The 19,652-nt window shown below is 38.7% G+C and overlaps 2 protein-coding genes across 3 annotated transcripts; one reads left to right on the top strand and one right to left on the bottom strand.

Moving 5' to 3' along the window:
- The first annotated feature begins 1,468 nt into the window (after positions 1-1,468).
- LOC138885520 (uncharacterized) lies at positions 1,469-4,566 on the top strand. The gene is made up of 6 exons (XM_070166477.1): positions 1,469-2,242; positions 2,477-2,620; positions 2,728-3,346; positions 3,580-3,707; positions 4,150-4,248; positions 4,390-4,566. Exons 1-6 carry the CDS (start codon positions 1,469-1,471, stop codon positions 4,564-4,566), a joined length of 1,941 nt encoding a protein of 646 aa, XP_070022578.1.
- Positions 4,567-14,422: 9,856 nt separating this feature from the next.
- On the bottom strand, positions 14,423-18,918 carry LOC104241881 (uncharacterized). 2 transcript variants are annotated; one of them, XM_070168188.1, is made up of 6 exons: positions 18,696-18,918; positions 18,431-18,522; positions 18,242-18,341; positions 16,439-17,159; positions 16,139-16,272; positions 14,423-15,376 (listed from the first exon to the last, which is right to left on the bottom strand). In XM_070168188.1, the coding sequence occupies exons 1-6, from the start codon at positions 18,785-18,787 to the stop codon at positions 14,503-14,505; spliced, it is 2,013 nt and encodes a 670-aa protein (XP_070024289.1). In that variant the 5' UTR covers positions 18,788-18,918; the 3' UTR covers positions 14,423-14,502. The 2 variants fall into 2 exon arrangements, with proteins under 2 accessions (XP_070024289.1, XP_009795140.1); XM_009796838.2 differs by having other exon boundaries at positions 16,439-17,270; positions 18,696-18,917.
- Between the last annotated feature and the right edge of the window lie 734 nt (positions 18,919-19,652).

The following is a 19,652-nucleotide window of genomic DNA, read 5'->3' as shown; positions in this document are numbered from 1 at the left end:
ATGAAGTAGGTGATGGGTTTTCAATATCTTGGCCTTATGCTTCTTATGTTTTGATGATCTAACAAACTTGTTGTGAAGAACCAGATAGAGAACCTGGCCCACATGGTATACATTTCAATTGACCTGGTTCAAGTCTGAAAATCAACAAATGAATGAACGACCACAGGGAGGAACACAACAGGGACCTGGTGACCTGGTCCCTTAGGGTTCTCCGACACAAGTACAAGTCAGTGACTGTCCGCAATCATTATAAAGAGGAACACAACAAGGACCTGGTCCGTTAGGGTTCTCTAACAGAAGTACAAGTCAACTGTACAGCTAGAACGTAGCAACAGAAAGTGACCATCTCGCAACTGTTACAAAAGAGGAACATAACTAGGACCTGGTCCGTTAGTGTTCTCTGACAGAAGTACAAGTCGACTATCCAGCTGAAACGCAACTGCACAGAAGTGGTTGTGCAGACACTACATCAGTCACTTCTCATTGGGAAGAAGCGTGTACCAAGAATTGACATCACTATCTATTGTGATGTCTTTTGTGATATAACAACCTGGTGCAAGGCACAACATTTTTGTGCATTCAGTGATACTCTCTCAAGCATAACGGTGTTTATCCGGCAACATAGCAGCAGAACGTGACCATCTCGCAACTATTACAAAAGAGGAACACAACTAGGACCTGGTCCGTTAGTGTTCTCTGACAGAAGTACAAGTTGACTATCCAGCTGGAACGCAACTGCATAGAAGTGGTTATGCAGACAGTACAACAGTCACTTCTCATTGGAAAGAAGCGTGTACTAAGAATTGACATCACTATCTATTGTGATGTCTTTTGTGATATAACAACCTGGTGCAAGACACAAAATTTTTGTGCACTCAGTGATACTCTCTCAAGCATAACAGTGTTTATCCGGCATTGAAATCACTGGTGTGTCAAGAAAAAGAAGACAACTCCACTAAGGATCAGTTTCTAAAAGAGTTTATGTACATCCGTAGTTGAGTTGTAATCTTGTTATTTGCTCTTCATTGTATTTCCTAGTTTGCTTTCTTAGAATCTTTGTCTTAGGAAAAAAACCAAAAATCCGTAAACTTCCGAGTTTATGTTGTGACTAGGAATAGTCATAAGTTTAAAGACTTTGTAACTAGGAGAGTTATAAAGTGGCTTGTGGTGAAAGCATCACAAGTTAGTTGAAGTCTTTGTAATAGGGTTATTGCAAAGTGGCTTGTAATAGGGAGATTGCAGTTAGTGAAGTTAAAAGCCTACAAGAGTAGGTCGTAGTTTTTTTATCCCCCTGTGAGGGATTTTTCCACGTAAAAATCCCTTGTCTTCTTTACCTTTTGTCTGTATAGCATTCTCAGCATTATCTCATATAGGAATAGGTACTCTACAGTTTGGTAGACTCATACAAACTAATAATTGGTATCAGAACAGGTTCTTTCTAAAAGGTTAACACCTAGAAAGGATCTCAATGGCTGCTCCACCCAACTTTGAGGAAGGACAATTAACCTACAGACCTCCCAGATTCAATGGTCAGTACTATGGATGGTGGAAGACTCGCATGTATGATTTTATGATGGCAGAAGATTCAGAACTATGGGACATCATTTGTGATGGTCCACATGTCCCCATGAAGAAGCTTAAAGAAACAATACCAATGGTGCCGAAAGGTAGAAAAGAGTACAACGACATTGATAGAAAAGCTGCAGAAAAGAACAATCGTGCCAAGAAAATCTTGATGTGTGGCATAGGACTTGATGAGTACAACAGAGTCTCAGCTTGTGATACTGCCAAAGAAATATGGGAAGCATTGCAAACCGCACACGAAGGAACTACTCAGGTCAAACAGTCCAAAATCGGCATGCTCACCACAGAATATGAGCTCTTTAGGATGAAGGATAATGAGTCTATACAAGATATGCACACCAGATTCACCTCCATCATAAATGAGCTTCATTCACTTGGAGATGTCATTCCCAGAAATAAGCTTGTAAGGAAAATCCTTAATGTTCTACCTGGTTCTTGGGAAAGTAAGGTAAATGCCATTATTGAAGCTAAAGATCTACAAACTCTGACTATGGATGAGTTGATTAGTAATCTGAAGACATACGAGATGAAAAGAAAGAAAGATAGTGAAAGAAGAGAGCCTAAGAAGGAAACGAACCTGGTATTCAAAGCTAAAAGCAGTGTCTCAAGTGATGAAGATAGTGACATAGCCTATCCTACTAAGAGATTTCTAAAGATGGTTCGAAGAAATGGTGGTATACCAAAGTGGGGCAGTTCAAGTAAAGCAAGGAACAACGATCTCTGTCATAGATGTGGAAAGTCATGGCATTTCATCAAAGACTGCCCACTCGTGAAACAGAAGCAATACAAATAAAATCCTGACAAAGCAGCAAAAAGAAACTTAGTTCCAGACAAACGATTCAATCGAAAAAGTGTTGCTGACAATATTATTAAGTAGGCTCTTGCTACTTAGGGAGACTCCTCTAGTGAATCCGAAAGGGAACCAGATGTAGAAAACAGTTCCATGATGGCAGTGGAAACTGAAACAGCGAAGTTTGATTCACTGTTCGCGCTGATGGCTCAGTCTGATGATGATAAAGAAGATGAAGACGATGAGGTAAACTTCAGGGATGTTCAGAGAAATCTAAAATCCTACTCTTTAAGAAGCTAAGGTCATTAGCAAATGTCCTAATTGATGCTTATTATAGCCTTGTTAATGATAAGGAGATCCTGACCATAGAACTAGGAGAGGCCGAACAATCTAGAGATGATCTGGTGGTTTGTGTAGTGGACCTAAATGAGACCATAGCTAATCTTGAAAAAGAAAAGGAAGCCTTGAATGAAAGAATAACTAGTGTGGAAAATGAAAGAGACGACCTGATGGTAGTAGTTGTTGATTTAAAAGAAACAATAGAAGGTCTTAACAATGACAAACACACCTTAGAAGGAAAAATTGCAACTACTGAGGAAGAGAGGGATGACCTTTTTGTGATATGTAACGATCTAGAGGAAACCATTGAGGGACTCAATAGAGAACATAGGAATGTGAGTCTTGGGAAAGTGAAGGAAGTAGTTAGTGAGACACACATCTTGCTTGAAAAGGAATTAACTGTTGTGAAAACCAGTCTATGTAGTGAACTCAAGAAGAATCAGCAACTTCAAGCTGAATTGGAGAAAATAAGAATTGATCTTAAGAAATCTCTGAAGTGGACCCGGTCCTCAGATGCTGTCATTGCCATGTATCTTAACAATAGTGGAAACAGGCAGGGCATCGGGTTCCAAAGGGAGAAAACTCCTTACAAACCTCACAACAAGTATGTCACTGTCCCTGATAACTGGCTATGTACCCACTGTGGGAACAATGTGCATTTTAAAAGAAATTTCCAGGCCAGGGTTCAGTCTGTTAAAAAAAAGTGTTTACTGATAAAGTGACTACTAACAAAGGACCAGGTACCACTCGTAAGAAGCGAATGTTGTCTGCATGGACTAGGAAAGCACTTATTCATCCTTTCTATCATAACAAGGGACCCAAACTAGTTTGGGTTCCTAAATCTAACCTTTGATTTGCATGTGCAGGGAACAGTAAGAGGAAACGGATTGTGATGGACTATGGATGCTCAAAGCACATGACTAAAAATATCATGAATTTCTTCTCACTGAAAGCCCTGCAGGAAGGGAATGTATCCTTAAAAAGAAAGGAGAAGGTACATTCTCAGTAAATGTAAAGCTGGAAAGTTTTTTTTGGCATTCAGTTGGGAACGTGTACTATGTGAATGGCCTAAAGTATAGGTACCAATCTAATAACTGGCCGGGTGGTCTCAGTGGACAAAGGAATCAAGAACATCCACACGGTCGACTATGAATTTCCAAAAGATGGTGGTATGAGATGGGTGAAGTCGAAAAATTGGCATGAAAGATTGGTGTATGCAAGCTTCTCACCTTCGAATAAATTAACTCAGAAGGACCTGGTGTGTGGTCTGCCAAACTCAAGAGTCACCTGAATATGGGTTCACAAAACAAAGGAGGAGACTCTCGAGGTGTTAATGGTTCTTATCAAGAAGATTCAAGTGAAAGCAAAAAAAAATGGGGGGATCACGCACAATTTCTCTACACTAAGGACTCCATAACAAAATGGTATTGCTGAAGGAAAAAACGAAACTGGAAGATGTGGCATGGACAATGCTCATCGACTATGGAATCACCAAGAAATTCTGGGCAAAAGCAGTAAATACTGCTTTCTGCTTGGTGAAAAGGTGTCTAATCAGGTCCCTCCCGAATCAAAACCCAGTATGGCCTGCCAAATGGAAGAAACTGCCTTCTTGACTGAAAGACAACTCATTTGAGAACCTTCTTGACTGAAAATGACATGTTCTCGACAACGGGAAGGATCAGCTTGGGAAGTTCAATGTAAAAGATAAACGAAGGAATCCTTCTGGGGTACTCTCCACAAAGCAAGGCCACAAAGTTTACAATAAAGGGCACACTAAATGGAAGGAAGTGCTCATAAGGTATTCAACAAGACACCTTCCTCTAGCCAAGGAAGAAATAGTGATGATCAAATGATGAACCAACTCTGGTCCCTGGGAAATGTCTGAGGCTTCAAATAGGGAGGCTGATAAAATGAGTAAGATGAAGGGGACTGGTGAAAGACAATGCAATGTCATCTTCCACTTCTCACAAGGAACCTGGTACTTCACTTACTACCACTAAAGCTGAAGAAAAAGTGGAGATGCAGCGCATTGCACCTCTCAAGCAACAGAACACAGTGTGGGGAAATCAAATTCTTCTAAATCTCCCTTACCAATCAAACTTCAGTCCCAAACTGGAAACACAAAAGCTCTCATCTGTGTGACAAGTTAATCACTTTCTTTTATTCTAGAGTTAGATAAGTTTTTTTTTAAAAAAGAAAAATTCCTTAGTTCCTTTTGTATCACCACTCCAGAATAGAATCCAAAGTGAAAGTCCGTAGGAATCTTACTTGAAAGATGCCCACAGAAGTTTGAGATACCTTAAGGGAACTCAGGACCTGGTCCCGTGTTACCCCTCAGGTGACAACGTTTTTAATCCTGTTAGGTATGATGATGTTAACTGTGTAGGTTTTTCTATGGAAAGGAAAAGCATTTCTGGAATGGTTCACTTGCCATGATCATGCCTCATCCCTTAGGGGACAAGGAAGCAAAACTCAATGGCCTCGTCAACAACTGAAGAAGAATCTCAAAACAAGAGGACCAAGCACATTGAGGGGTGGGATTATCTTCTGAGGTCAATATGAAGAAATGGTTGATCTGTGGAAAGTTTTGCAGAACAGAAGACCAAATTCCAGATATATCTGTCAAAGCCTTGAGTAGAGAATATTCTGGATCAAACAAGGTGAAGATGAGGTCATAAGAGTCTAATAAAGAACATGATCCTCCATCAGCTGGCTATGCAAGACACCGTCAGGTAAAGTTGGCTAAAATATTTTTTGAACAAGTCTAACTCACATCAATACCGTTGTAGGTAAACACGCATAACGATCATAGAAGCTAAAGGTACAGTATGAACTGTGAGAGAGGAGCTGCTAAAATCTTTTTCAAAAAATTGGTCTGGCATCAGGTTCCTGTACCCCAGGTGAGTAGTAATGTGCTTATTCTGCATGCCTTCACAAAACAAACAAACAAAAAAATAAAAATAATTTTTTTTTAAACAAAATTAACTCAACTGCCACATCATCCAACTTTTCAAAGTTTGCATGTCATGTATTGTCTTTCAAATCCCTTCATCCCCTTTGCACGGTAACGCTTTCCCACAAACCTACTGCCATTTTCAAAACTATTCAGAACCTGTTTCTCTCTCCTCTCATCATTAGCCCTTCTTCCAATACAAAAACTTTCTTTCTCTCTCACAGCAAGTCATGAACCTTTATCTCTTTTGTGTAGCTATGATCCTCTTTTCATGTCTCTCTCACTCTACTCGTCTTCCAAGTACTCCTATAATGGCAATCGAACAATCGCCTCTTTCTCCCACTATTAACACCACTCCCTCTTCCCTATCATCCCTGAAATCATCCCCAGAGCTTCACTATTTCACTCCCTCTACTACTTTACCCACACCTGGATCCTGCTCTTTTCCTATAGTCTTTCCTTTTCTGACAAACCCTGTTTTTCTCCCATATATTGAGAACTCTATGTCTCGTCACTCCTCTGATTTCATCAAAGAACACTTAGTGGATTTCATCTCTCAAGTATCAGAGGTCCCTGAGGATGATCCTAATCAGTATCTGAACTCCTCCATTCTGAACTTAGTGACTCTCAAAGAGTCACCAGAAAATGAAGCAGCGCATAACATCATGGCTATCGCTGCTGAGAGTCTGATGAATGAAGGAGCATATCTCTCGTCTGAGTATCAGGGGGAAGAAACTCTATTCCTAGGAGATGTAAGAACCACAGTACTCCTTGAGTCTTTGGCTCATGATATGTTCTCAGAAAAACCTTCTGAAGAACCTAATTCTCTTCTATGCAAACCCACTCCTGCACCTCCTGATCATTCTAAGCTCGTAGAGTCCTCCTCCAAATCACCCTCTATCAGGTCACATCAGCAAGAGATTTTTGAGTCCACATTGCAGAAAAGTAAGAGGAGTGTCAAGATAAGGAAAAAGAGGATAATGAATCCAAGGAAATTTGTCACTAACAAAAGTGTTCCAGTAAGTGGGATTGACAAAAATGCTCCAAGGGAACCTGGTTCCTTAGTACAACAATCTATGAAAACTCAAAAGTCTGGGGATAAAGCTTCCGATGAAACTATTGAGCAACAAAATGGTTCATCCGTGAAGGGAAACAACAAGTCCAAAAGGAGTTAAACTGAGCAAGCCATGTCTGAAGTTGATATTGTGGGGGTTAGTAAGCTGGAAAGGAATGTTTGGTAAAGGGTCTAGCAAACAAAAACAGGAAACTGTTAAAGAACCTGGTGCACTGAGGACCATGTCCTGTGATAGTGGTCTTTGGCAACAGAGATTAAGAACTCATAAAGTCTTGTGGGGTAGTACATTTGACTCAGCAATTTCGAAGATGGCCGGTATGAGACAAATTCTTGAGATTGTGGAATTTCAACAATGGGAATACTTGTTTGAAGGGAGCATGCCTCTGGTGTACAAAGATGCGGTACAAACTTTTTACACATCTCTCTTTACTATTGAGGGGGATCACATTTGTGCGCTAGTAAATAAAGTAGACATTGTACTTGACTCTTCAACATTGGGAAAGGTTCTGAGAATTCCATGTGAAGGGATGTCCTCAGTCAAAGGTGTCTGTGTTGTAAACTTCAGGAGAGCCATCATGAAGGAGCAAGCTATTCAGTATGGGGAACAAGTGCATAAGAAGGTATTGCTTACTGAGTATCAACTTCTCTTTGAACTGGTCAATAAGGTGCTCTTACCTCGTTTTAATAGGTGATCTATTGCTACAAAATCGGATATGGTCTTAATGAAAGCGCTTGATGAGTCTGCCCCAATCAATTTGCCAGCAATCATGATAGATCATATGCAAAAGGTGGCGAACTTTAAAGGTGGGAATCATGGGCTACCATATGGCTTTCTTCTCACTCAGGTGTTCAGATTCTACAAGGTCCCCTTGGGGAATCCCAGAGTAGGTACCCGCAAGCAAACCTTTTCTAAGACCACTTTAGAAGAATGTGAATGTGTAGAAAGAGTTGGTAGAAGCATCTCGACCATTTCTCAGCTGATCAACGCTCAAAATGTAGCTTTTGAAGAGATCAAAAGGTTGAGGGCTTGAAATACCATACTGGAGACTCAGCTCAGTCAAGCAGTTAAAAGACCTGATTCTGTTAATGAAGAAGTTGCACGACTGACAAAGGAAAATGATAAACTTCGGGCACAATTACTTGAAGAACAACTGTCTGCAAATGCTCGACTGGACCTGGTTCTCAAAACCATTGATGTCTCTTCTTCCAAGTCTCCTTCTTCTAGTGTCCCCTAGGATCCTCTTAGTGTCCAACTATTTTTGCTCTAATATTCTGTGGCTGCTGTTTTATTTTTGTTTGCTTTTGTTTTTGTGATAGCATGCTAGAATTCACCATTACTACTCATGTCTTGCTCAGTCCATTGTAAACATTAATAAAACAGCTCCCCTTTTGTCTGTACAATGCTGTGTTCCTCTGGCTTCTTTTTTCTGTCATGTTATGTGTACATATGTGGCATGAGCTAGCTGTGTTAGACTTCTTTATTCTATATTCCTGCTCGTGCTCTTTTTAATGATGCCAAAAGGGGGAAAGATATAAAATTCAGGGGGAAATTTGGTGGGAATATCATATTTCAAGAGAGCTCTGAGATTAAGGGGGAACTTTGTGTAGTTTCTGGTATCTTATCTGGTTATTTCTGCTCTAAACAAATACTATCCATGCCTAAGTTTGTCATCATCAAAAAGGGGAAAATTGATGGGTTTTCAATGTTTTGGCCTTATGCTTCTTATGTTTTGATGATCTAACAAACTTGTTGTGAAGAACCAAATAGAAAACCTGCCCACATGGTATACATTTCAACTGACGTGGTTCAAGTCTGAAAATCAGCAAATGAATGAACGACCATAGGGAGGAACACAACAGGGACCTGGTGACCTGGTCCCTTAGGGTTCTCCGACACAAGTACAAGTCAGTGATTGTCCGCAATCATTATAAAGAGGAACACAATAGAGACCTGGTCCGTTAGGGTTCTCTGACAGAAGTACAAGTCAATTGTACAGCTGGAACGTAACAGCAGAAAGTGGCCATCTCGCAACTATTACAAAAGAGGAACACAACTAGGACCTGGTCTGTTAGTGTTCTCTGACAGATGTACAAGTCGACTATCCAGCTGGAACGCAACTGCACAGAAGTGGTTGTGCAGACAGTACACCAGTCACTTCTCATTGGGAAGAAGCGTGTACCAAGAATTAACATCACTATCTATTGTGATGTCTTTTGTGATATAACAACCTGGTGCAAGGCACAATATTTTTGTACATTCAGTGATACTCTCTCAAGCATAACAGTGTTTATCCGGCATTGAAGTCATTGGTGTGTCAAGAACAAGAAGACAACTCCATTAAGGATCAGTTTCTAAAAGAGTTTATGTACATCCGTTGTTGAGTTGTAATCTTGTTATTTGCTCTTCATTGCATTTCCTAGTTTGCTTCCTTAGAAGCTTTGTCTTAGGAAAAAACCAAAAATCCATAAACCTCTAAGTTTATGTTGTGACTAGGAATAGTCATAAGTTTAAAGCCTTTGTAACAAGGAGAGTTATAAAGTGACTTGTGGTGAGAGCATCACAAGTTAGTTGAAGTCTTTGTAGTAGGGTTATTGCAAAGTGACTTGTAATAGAGAGATTGCAAGTTAGTGAATTTAAAAGCCTGCAAGAGTAGGTCGTGGTTTTTTTCTCTCCTTGTGTGGAATTTTTCCACATAAAAATCCCTTGTCTTATTTACCTTCTGTCTCTATAGCATTCTCAGCATTATCTCATATAGGATCAGGTACTCTACAGTTTGGTGGACTAATACAAACTAACAGTAAGTAAATTTTTTGATGGGTTCTTTTAATTATTCTGATTTGCTTGTAAATTTATTTTATTTATTTTTGGTTTTTAGGATGAAAAATATTTCTATTGGGAATGGTAAGATGAAGAGCTTCCTCCTAGAGTTTCAAATCTCATATGTAGTTTAAAGAAGGAAAAGGAAGCTCTAATCCGTGAAATAAATGCTCTCCAAAGGAAAATTTCATCTTGAGAATGTTATGATGCCCGTCGATCATGGAGGAATAGAAGTCTTGGAATTGGAAAGAAATGTTCTAATGAAGAAAGTGACCGACTTAGAGTACTCAGTTGTGCTTGATGCTAAATTTCGGAAGAAGATGTGGATTTTCATGTGTGCGATATTGGGATGTCTTTCTATGTTCTTTGGATCAGTATGAAATGATATGTAATGTTAGTGTTATTGTGGCTTAATTGTTGTCTTTTATTATGTAATGAAGCTTTATGTTTTTATGCAAGGATTTAATAAAGTCATTGCCGTTTATTTTGTTGTGTCTATGACTGAGTTTATTTGCTATGATAATTAGTTTGGTGTTGTCAAATAGGTGTCTAAGTAAACTGATATGGAGTTGTGAAATATTTGAGAAATGACTATTATAACTGACTCATATATGCCCCTGTACAATTCGAACTAGGTCTAACTTGCCCTCACATATATTTCACATAGCATTATGAGTCTTCCGTTAGTGATGGAGGGCATATACGAGCCCATTTGTTGACGACAAGGGCAAAATAGAGACCAACTTTTAATGGAGGGCTAGCATGTCCTATTTCATATAGTAAAAGGGCATTTTAGGCCCTTTTCCGCCGCAAAAATACTTTTTCTCAAAAGTGTTTTTCTTAGAAATACTTTTGGTGAGAATCAACTTGTGTTTGACTAATTAATTTGAAAAACACTTCTGAGAAGCAATTAGTGTTTGGCCAAACTTTTAAAAAATGTTTCTAAGTATATTTTTCTCAAAAGTGCTTTTTAGAATCGCCTAATATATGCCCCGGACATCAAATACGGCCTACGAAACAATTTCCACCCACTCGAAATGACCACATTATATTTTTTGGCATTTTACAGCTATAAAACTGCAAATCCGCGCAAGTCACAAATTTTTGTGTGCTATAGTCCATGCCTTCCGCCTTGGGCCCGGATGGATCCGTGGTGGAATCGCCTAATATTTGTCCCGGACATCAAATACGGAATAAGAAACAATTTCCACCCACTCGAAACGACCACATTATATTTTTTGGCATTTAACAGCCATAAAACTGCAAATCCGCGCGAGTCCCAAATTTTTGTATGCTATAGTCCATGCCTTCCGCCTTGGGCCCGGATGGATCCGTCGTGGAATCGCCTAATATTTGTCCCGGACATCAAATATGGCATAAGAAACAATTTCCACCCTCCCGAAATGACCACATTATATTTTTTGGCATTTTACAGCCATAAAACTACAAATCTGCGCGAGTCCCAAATTTTTGTGTGCTATAGCCCATGCCTTCCGCCTTGGGCCTGGATGGATCCGTCGTGGAATCGCCTAATATTTGTCCCGGACATCAAATACGGCCTACGAAACAATTTCCACCCACTCGAAATGACCACATTATATTTTTTGGCATTTTACAGCTATAAAACTGCAAATCCGCGCGAGTCACAAATTTTTGTATGCTATAGCCCATGCCTTCCGCCTTGGGCCCGGATGGATCCGTCGTGGAATCACCTAATATTTGTCCGGGACATCAAATACGGCATAAGAAACAATTTCCACCCACCCGAAATGACCACATTATATTTTTTGGCATTTAACAGCCATAAAACTGCAAATCCACGCCAGTCCCAAATTTTTGTATGCTATAGCCCATGCCTTCAGCCTTGGGCCCGGATGGATCCGTCGTGGAATAGCCTAATATTTGTCCCGGACATCAAATACGACATAAGAAACAATTTCCACCCACTCGAAATGACCACATTATATTTTTTGGCATTTAACAGCCATAAAACTGCAAATCCGCGCGAGTCCCAAATTTTTGTATGCTATAGCCCATGCCTTCCGCCTTGGGCCCGGATGGATCCGTCGTGGAATCGCCTAATATTTGTCCCGGACATCAAATACGGCATAAGAAACAATTTCCACCCTCCCGAAATGACCACATTATATGTTTTGGCATTTAACAGCCATAAAACTGCAAATCCGCGCGAGTCCCAAATTTTTGTATGTTATAGCCCATGCCTTCCGCCTTGGGCCCGGATGGATCCGTCGTGGAATCGCCTAATATTTGTCTCGGACATCAAATACGGCATAAGAAACAATTTCGACCCACTCGAAGAGAGAATCTACTTTTTGTTGATTCTCCAAAACTGTTTCTGTAATGATTAGCCTAAGGGGTCGTTTGGTTGGAATACGATTTATGCCGGTATAAGTTATGCTGGGACTATTTATGCTGAGATTATTGTTTATTCATTATTTGGTATGTTGATTAAGAATGACAATTGCATAATTTCTAAGAAGAAAGTATAAGTTATACTGGTGCTAATTACCCCATATTCTATAAGGTATAAGTTATTCCAGTGTTAAAATTAATACCGGGATAACTTATACCTGATTTGCTAACAAAACAAAATATTAAGGTGATATTAAATTTTTATACCACTCTTATACCTCGTACCAAACGACCCCTCAGAGAGTTAAATTTTAAAGCAGGCTAGGAAAAATAAACATGCATATTGAATTATTAATCACTATTAGGCCTCTTTCCTTGTGGATTCTCGTGGTGATAAATTTTTTTCCATTTATGTTTAGACGTACCCTACACAGATGCGGAGCTACTATGTCGGTTAGGGCGGATTTGGATGAATTTAGTAACTTTAGTTCAAATTTTATATTTGTCTAAAAAATTCATTAAAAATATACAATTATTTAATTTGGAATTCAGTAATTTAAACAGATTATTACTCTAAATTCATTAACTCCAAATTTTGACTCCGCCTCTGATTATACATAGAGCTGTTCTCCTTCTTTCTAAGATATGTATCTCATTGTCAATATAAAGTTTCAAAAGGTTTAATATGGGACTTCCACTTCATTCATGGTGAATGCCAGAGAAGGATAACGAAGGTGATAGATCTTGAGAGATTAATACTCAAATCTTAATAAGATAAACAATTAGTAGTATTATAAAAGCAAAATCTGCTAAATGATCTTTCTCTCTGTTTAAAATAATTTGTATTGTAAATGATTGCCAAGCCCTTCAAAATTTTAACTTGCATTTGCTATTGTCAAACACACGTCACTCGATCTTTGTAGGAATGTATTACTCCTTACTCCATCTGTTTCATGAGGAGTACTCCATTCCCGTTTCATTTTACGTGACACATTGAAGTACGATGGTCAAATTATTTAATTTTGGTATCACTTCGGACATAGAATCATCAGGCTTTTGAAACTAATAATTATATATTTAGAAACTATATAAAAGTAGTATCAGCCACAACTATTAGCAATTCAAAAATTTAAAATGCATATAAAATAATTATAATCAAAGACATTTTTGTAAGTCTCCAAATAATAACGGCGTTTGCATAGAAAGTGAAGTATTTATGAGTTGAGGGTGGAGGGGAAGTGGAAGAAGAAGAAGGGGAGAAGGAGAGGGAATCCGATGCATGCAATTGTAAATTGCGTAAAAATTGGACATGGGAAAGTGTGAAAAGAATAAGGATTATGTAGACTGGTAAGTGATGAGAGAAAAGCAGAGAAGACTATGGACTAGACATGTTACGTGTAAACATGGACCTTCGAGGAATCCTATGGAACCTCTGAAAGTGATGTCGTGATTTTAAATCGTGGAGTACATCATCTGCCAGGTGTGAACACTGAACAGATCCCAATTTTCAAAAAGCAAAATTAGTATATTTCATTTCTTGGACCAAGTTTATTTAATTACGGCTGCTGCCCAACAACTCATTCGGCGGGAACTCGAAAATAGAAAATTTCAGATTTGCGCCAAAGGAGTGAGCCCTACGCTGCCACTCAATTCATTGCTAAACTTTTGCTTGATTACATGATTGATTCACCGGAAATAAGTGGGTCAAGGCATATCGTATTATAAGCTTCCGTTACGTGTGGAGTCCACAAAATGGCCTGACCACATTAGTAACTTGTTTGGCAACTTTTTTTCTGGACAAAAGTATTTTTTTTTTGCCAAGCTTTTGAAAGGAAAAAAGTGTTTTTGAGGAGAATCAGAAGCAGTTTTGAAGAAGAAGAAAAAAGTAATTTCTCTCCAAAAGCACTTTTTTGAGAAGCACTTTTGAGAAAAATACACTTAGAAGCAGTTTTTTAAAGTTTGGCCAAACACTAATTGCTGCTCAAAAGTGTTTTTCAAACTAATTAGTCAAACACAAACTGCTTCTCATCAAAAGTACTTTTTTTTTAACTTCTCAAAATAAGCTGATTTTTGCAACTTGGCCAAACGGGCTACAGGTCTTACTTTTAATATAAGTGACTTGATTAATATTGACATTAATGAATTTAATAGAAATTAACTTATTCAAGAGTTTAATTATTAGTATTGAATTGACCTTCTTGTAAGACTATAGATGAATTTGGACTTCTATCCTACTCTATCCATCCATCATCGCAATTCGCAAGGATGGAAGCTAGGAAACTACTTCACGCCATTGCTGATTGCTTTTGAAAACAAACCATTCATTCACATGTATCCTTCAGAACCCTTACTACGGTCTACTGCAAGTTGGATATAGTCCTCGACCATTAGATCATTTGATGGTCATGCATTCAGTTAGCAGTTTGAGAAGCTAAATGCTTATCTGACATAGACGGAAAATTATAGCGCTTGTAAATAAAGACGATGATAGATCCATAAATGCACTCTCAATTCCATTTTTGTTGGTATACAAGTACAGTGGGAAAAAAAAGAAGGAAAATAGCAGTGCATCAACAAGGATACACCAGTGTATGAGCACACAAAACCCAGCATGGAAGGTGAACCATACATACGTATATGTAAGTTGCACTGTTCCATGTCCAAAGAGACTCAACCCAGTTCCAGAAGTCACCAATTCTTGCATTGTCAAGACCTACTAATGCTCCCTTCCACAAATAATAAGTGACTGGAGGGAAAAACATAAATGTCAAGACTACATTGCAAGCCGCCCTAAGAAACGACTTCAAGGTTTTAGCTTTAGCATCGAGTCTCAATGGTCTAGACATTAAACACATAGGGACCAGAATAATTGCTCCGATTTCTGCAGTTGCAAAATTTATGACTGACATTATGCAAAGTCCAGTACAGGCAGCAGCAATTGTCACTGATTTCAAAAGAGTCCATTCCATTCCTCGAGTATGGGTCATGGATGGAAGAGTAAAGGAGGAACCCAGAATCACTTGTAAGATCAAGAGACTGGACGCTGAAAGCATGATCCAGGTTATGAGGTTGGTCAGAGGTGCGGAATCTGGTACTAGAGACAGAAAGTGCGGAAGCAATGTTACAACGGCACCCCAAAAGTGGACAATAAACACGGTCTTCGCTGCATGAAGCCATCTCCAAGATCCAAATGTGATGGTAGGGATATCAGAAGAAGCTGGAAAAGTTGAGACCTCTTTGTTTTCCATCCCTGAATTCCTTCTGCTAGCATCAGCAAAAAGAGAAGCTGCGACCATTGGAAGGGGAGCAACAAGCAAGGCAAAAGGTATCATGTAGACTCCAACAGACACAAATCTATTTGGAGAAGTCAGAAGATAGAGAAAAAAGGACTGGTGAAACTTCTCGAGCAGATTATTTACAGAGCGGATCACTCCTTCAACCAATCTGCAATAAGATGGAAATTTTGAAAGACGAATCAGCTGTGCTATTACTACAAAATATAAGGGAACAAATAAGAGGTTATGCAATCATTAGCAAGCCAAAACCACTTCCAGAGTTCTGAATTGGCCTTCCCTTTTCCATTTCAGGGGATGCCCTAAAATGATCATCCCTCTCTAGTAGTAGAATTCATTATCCCATTTTGTATTTTCTTTCTAGATGAGCCCATTTTTGTCCATAAAAATTTTAAAAAAACACGAAAAAGATAAGGTTTAACTTCAGAAAGTAAGATAACACTGGACATATTTTGAAGTTAAATAGTCCCCCCCCCCCCCAAAAAAAAGTAAAAAAAATAAAAGAGCAACAGATTGCAAGAAATGAAGAAGCACCTAGGGCTTTGATCTAGTGGTAAGACGGCATCACATCATGTGTGGGTTGGGCGCACGTCACAGGTTCGATATTATAAGCTCGAGACAAATAAGAGGACAACAAAGCATACATTGAGCCATATGTGGACTGTGGAGATGAGTCTTATTACTCAACTAGCAAAGTTGACTTCTTTTCCCTCCTTTTTCTCTTTTGTCTTTTAATCCTTTAAAGTGAGATTTGAAGAATCGACCACTTCTTATTGGATTGTTGTTGGCTAAACGCATAGTTCTCTGAACCACATGACTTCACCCATGAAGCCATATGCCCTTGTTGCATGCTTTGACGCTAAGAGATGGCTTTTAATAACACTGGGGGAGGGAAGGGGCACTGAATACTGACCTGCCACCTTGCAAAAGTAACTCGCTAGGCCGGTTTTTGTAGTTTGCTAAACGTTTTGACGAAATTTCCATAGTAATGGCATCAACTTGATAATCACGAAAAACACCATGAGGACCTGTGGGAACACCCAGTGCCTAAAATAGAATAACAATTGCAACATATGAATAGGGGTCCAAATTGAACAGAGTAATATACCTAACTTCCAGATGTACATAGATTAATTGTCCATCTTAAGATGCTTTTCGTGATTGAAACTTATGGCCTCCAACTGCAAGGGCACGCAATCACTGAAGTATATACCTGGTTATATAATGAGCTAGCAAGTGTAGCAGCGCCTTCAATATATTCTGCAACAGAAATACCGAAGTTCCATTGGGGATTCAAACTTCTAGCAACTTTCCCCAGTTTCTGAAACAGTTCACCCAGACTTCTCAACCACCAAGAGTCGAGCAATGACCCCAATTTTTCAACCTTCACCCGTAACCCCTGCCCATTTACAGCCAAATAGTTCACAACATTGATCAGATCAAGGTTTGGCATCTGCCCATTGGATGCTTCAGCATATAAATTGAGAACATCTCTTTCTGCTTTCTCACTGCCATCTGTAACCTTTATGACAAGGGCAGCAGCCATCGTGCCAGCACGTAGAAAATCATTATGTCTCTTTTCTCCTGTTGTTGGACTCGCATTTGATTCAAATACACCTCTCCCAGAACCACCGAATGATGGTGTGTGATACTCTCTTAGCCATGCAACAACAGCAGCATATTCCCCGTGCTGTGAATCCGCAGCAAGCCATATGATATCTTTAGCTAACCACGTCACTCGAGTAAGCAGGGAGAAAATTGAGTATGCAATGCCTAGTGATAAAGCCTCACCCGTGCTGGTCTTTACAGAATTATAAGGAGTCACCAATACAATAGCCTCCTTCCCATCACCATTTGGAGCTCTTATAAATCCAACTGTATTGATGCCATATGATGAGCAACTATAATTCTCTTGGACTATTCCTTGATAAGGACTGGAGAAAAAATGCAGGGGGTTAAACTTATTGACTTGAGGTAGGAACTTATGAAAATTAACTTCACCGCCCAAATCTGTTATATGTTGTGCTACCAATTCTTGAAGTCCTCTACATCCACGAAAAACAAATAAATATATTAGCTATAGACATAGTAGATTTAGGCCGTCGGAAGTACATAAAAAGAAACAAGGACTTACAAAGGTACTAGTGACCTCAAATAACCTCTTCTTATCCCCCTTACAAACCTCAATATAAGAAGTACAGTGATTTTTGATAGGAGAGGTACAGTGATTTTTGATAGGAGAAGTACAGTGGTTTATGTTGGTGAAACAATATTGGACTCCCCAGACTTGGTGAAATCAGACAAGACATTAGTATCCAACTTCCCAATTAAGTTATTATCTAAGTTTTTAGTTTGCTCCATCATTATATAACGAAGGAGACGAAAGGGTATAAACGGGTCAAAACCTTAATCGGCACAATGCTATTAAGCCAATTCAACATTTTCCTAATCAATCTTCTTTATAGAAATAGCAATCGATCAATGGGGAGCATAAGCAAGTTCACCGGTAGAAACCATTGTAATCGATCGATGGGAAGGTCGAAGCTAACTGGGGCAGGAGAAAACTAACTCATATTAAGCACTGCCCCAGAATCAACTGATACAAAACTTGTAAACAAAACCATATAGAATCTTTACTATATTTAGCTTTCCCTGACAACATAGCACAAATAGAGAAGGAAGTCCCTTATTAGGTGATCATCTCTAAAGAGTATTTGAGAGTGTATACATTTCACCGAATTAAGGACATAAGTATATTTCATTAGAACATATCAGTTAGCAAGAAAACTAATAAGAATGGACTTGGGCCTAACTCAACCCCAAAAGCTAGCTTATGATGTGAGGATTGCCCAAGCCATATAAGGAGACCAAGGACCTCAAATCCCTCTGATGTGGGACAACTCAACAGAAACAATGTTCAATTACTGGTTTCTACTAAGGACCTGGTCTACACTGGAAAACAAACAACATGGAGGAAAGATATTCGGCATAAATAATGTCAGAGGCAAGTACATACATGCTTGAGCTATCAGATTTGGTATCAAAGCTAACGACCTTGTTCACAAATGCTCTAGCCCGTGAAACATCGTCGTTTGAGAGCATGGGACTAGCAGAACCTGCAAAATAATGGTCGAAACCAAGTGTAAGGGTGAGTCTTTTTGAAACAGTAAGCACTAGAATTACACATCGATAGATTATAGCTAACCAGGCATGAGGGCATTTTCGGAAATGTAGGTGTTCTTAGCGAGAACAGGTAAGAGCAAGAGAGCAAAAACCCCAGCTGCGCAGCAAACCACACTGACGACATACCAAAATGAAACATTAATCAGCGAATAATTCAAAACCTTTAAAGCCTTCATTCATATGATTGCTTGTAGTAGTATTTACATTAAAAGTATCCGCAAGCAACAAAAAGAAAAAAAAAAAAAAAAGTGTTATGAATTCAGATAGAGAAAGAGGAAGAGGCGAACCTGACGACGAAACTGTGGGAAATAAGGAAGAGACCAAGACGGATGATTGGTCGAGGCTTAGGCTTGGCTGACTCATCTTCCGCTTCCGCCATCGTCTCGATCGGCCTCTATACTTTCTTACTTTGAATTCGGATCTATCACTCCGTGCTCTTCATTGCGTCGTCAGTTCATTGTCTCAAACGACGTCGTACAAGTTACACTCTTTGACTCCTTAATTCGGATCCCCGCGGGCCACGACAATGGGACTTTTGGTATCTTAATGTGTTTTTTCTTTTCAATTTCTATTTTGGGAAAATGTTTGAGCTGAAATTGAAATGGCAAAATACCTTATTTCTTCAACTGTGTATTTTTATTTCTTCAACTGTGTATAATTTCTTCAACTATAAAAAGAGCGTACTCTTTTTATTTCTTCTTTTGAACCAATGACTCTTTATTTCAACTATGTATTTTTACTTTTTCAGGTAAAATCTATAAAAAAATATATATATATTTTTAGAGCACTATAATTTAGAGCTATATAAAAATTATAGCACCAAAATAATTAATTTTAAACTATGTATTTTTTAAACTTTTTAGATGCCTTGACTATTTATTTCAATTGTATAAATCTTTATTTTCAGGTCAAACTCAAAAAAAGATTAACTAAAACTTTATTAGTTTTAGCCAAATAAAAAATTTAGCCTAAGTAATATAGTTTTATCCAAGTTTTATTATAAACTGTATTCGAAAAAAATTATCTAAAGAAGTAACATACTTAAAAAGGTAAAAATATATTTTATTTTCAAAAAAATATCATATATACAGGAAAAGTCCACGTGACAGACGAGTGCACCCACACTCTTTGTCATATCAGCGTCCAGGGGGGTAATGACTCTCAATATGCCAAGTTCAAGGGGGTAATTAAGACCACGAATAGTTTAAGGCTATAACTAATAATCTGTGTCAAATTTAGAGAGG

This window comes from Nicotiana sylvestris, chromosome 2 (genome assembly GCF_000393655.2).
Source record: "Nicotiana sylvestris chromosome 2, ASM39365v2, whole genome shotgun sequence".
Taxonomy (NCBI): Eukaryota; Viridiplantae; Streptophyta; class Magnoliopsida; order Solanales; family Solanaceae; genus Nicotiana; species Nicotiana sylvestris.
This window is presented reverse-complemented; position numbering and strand designations above follow the sequence as displayed.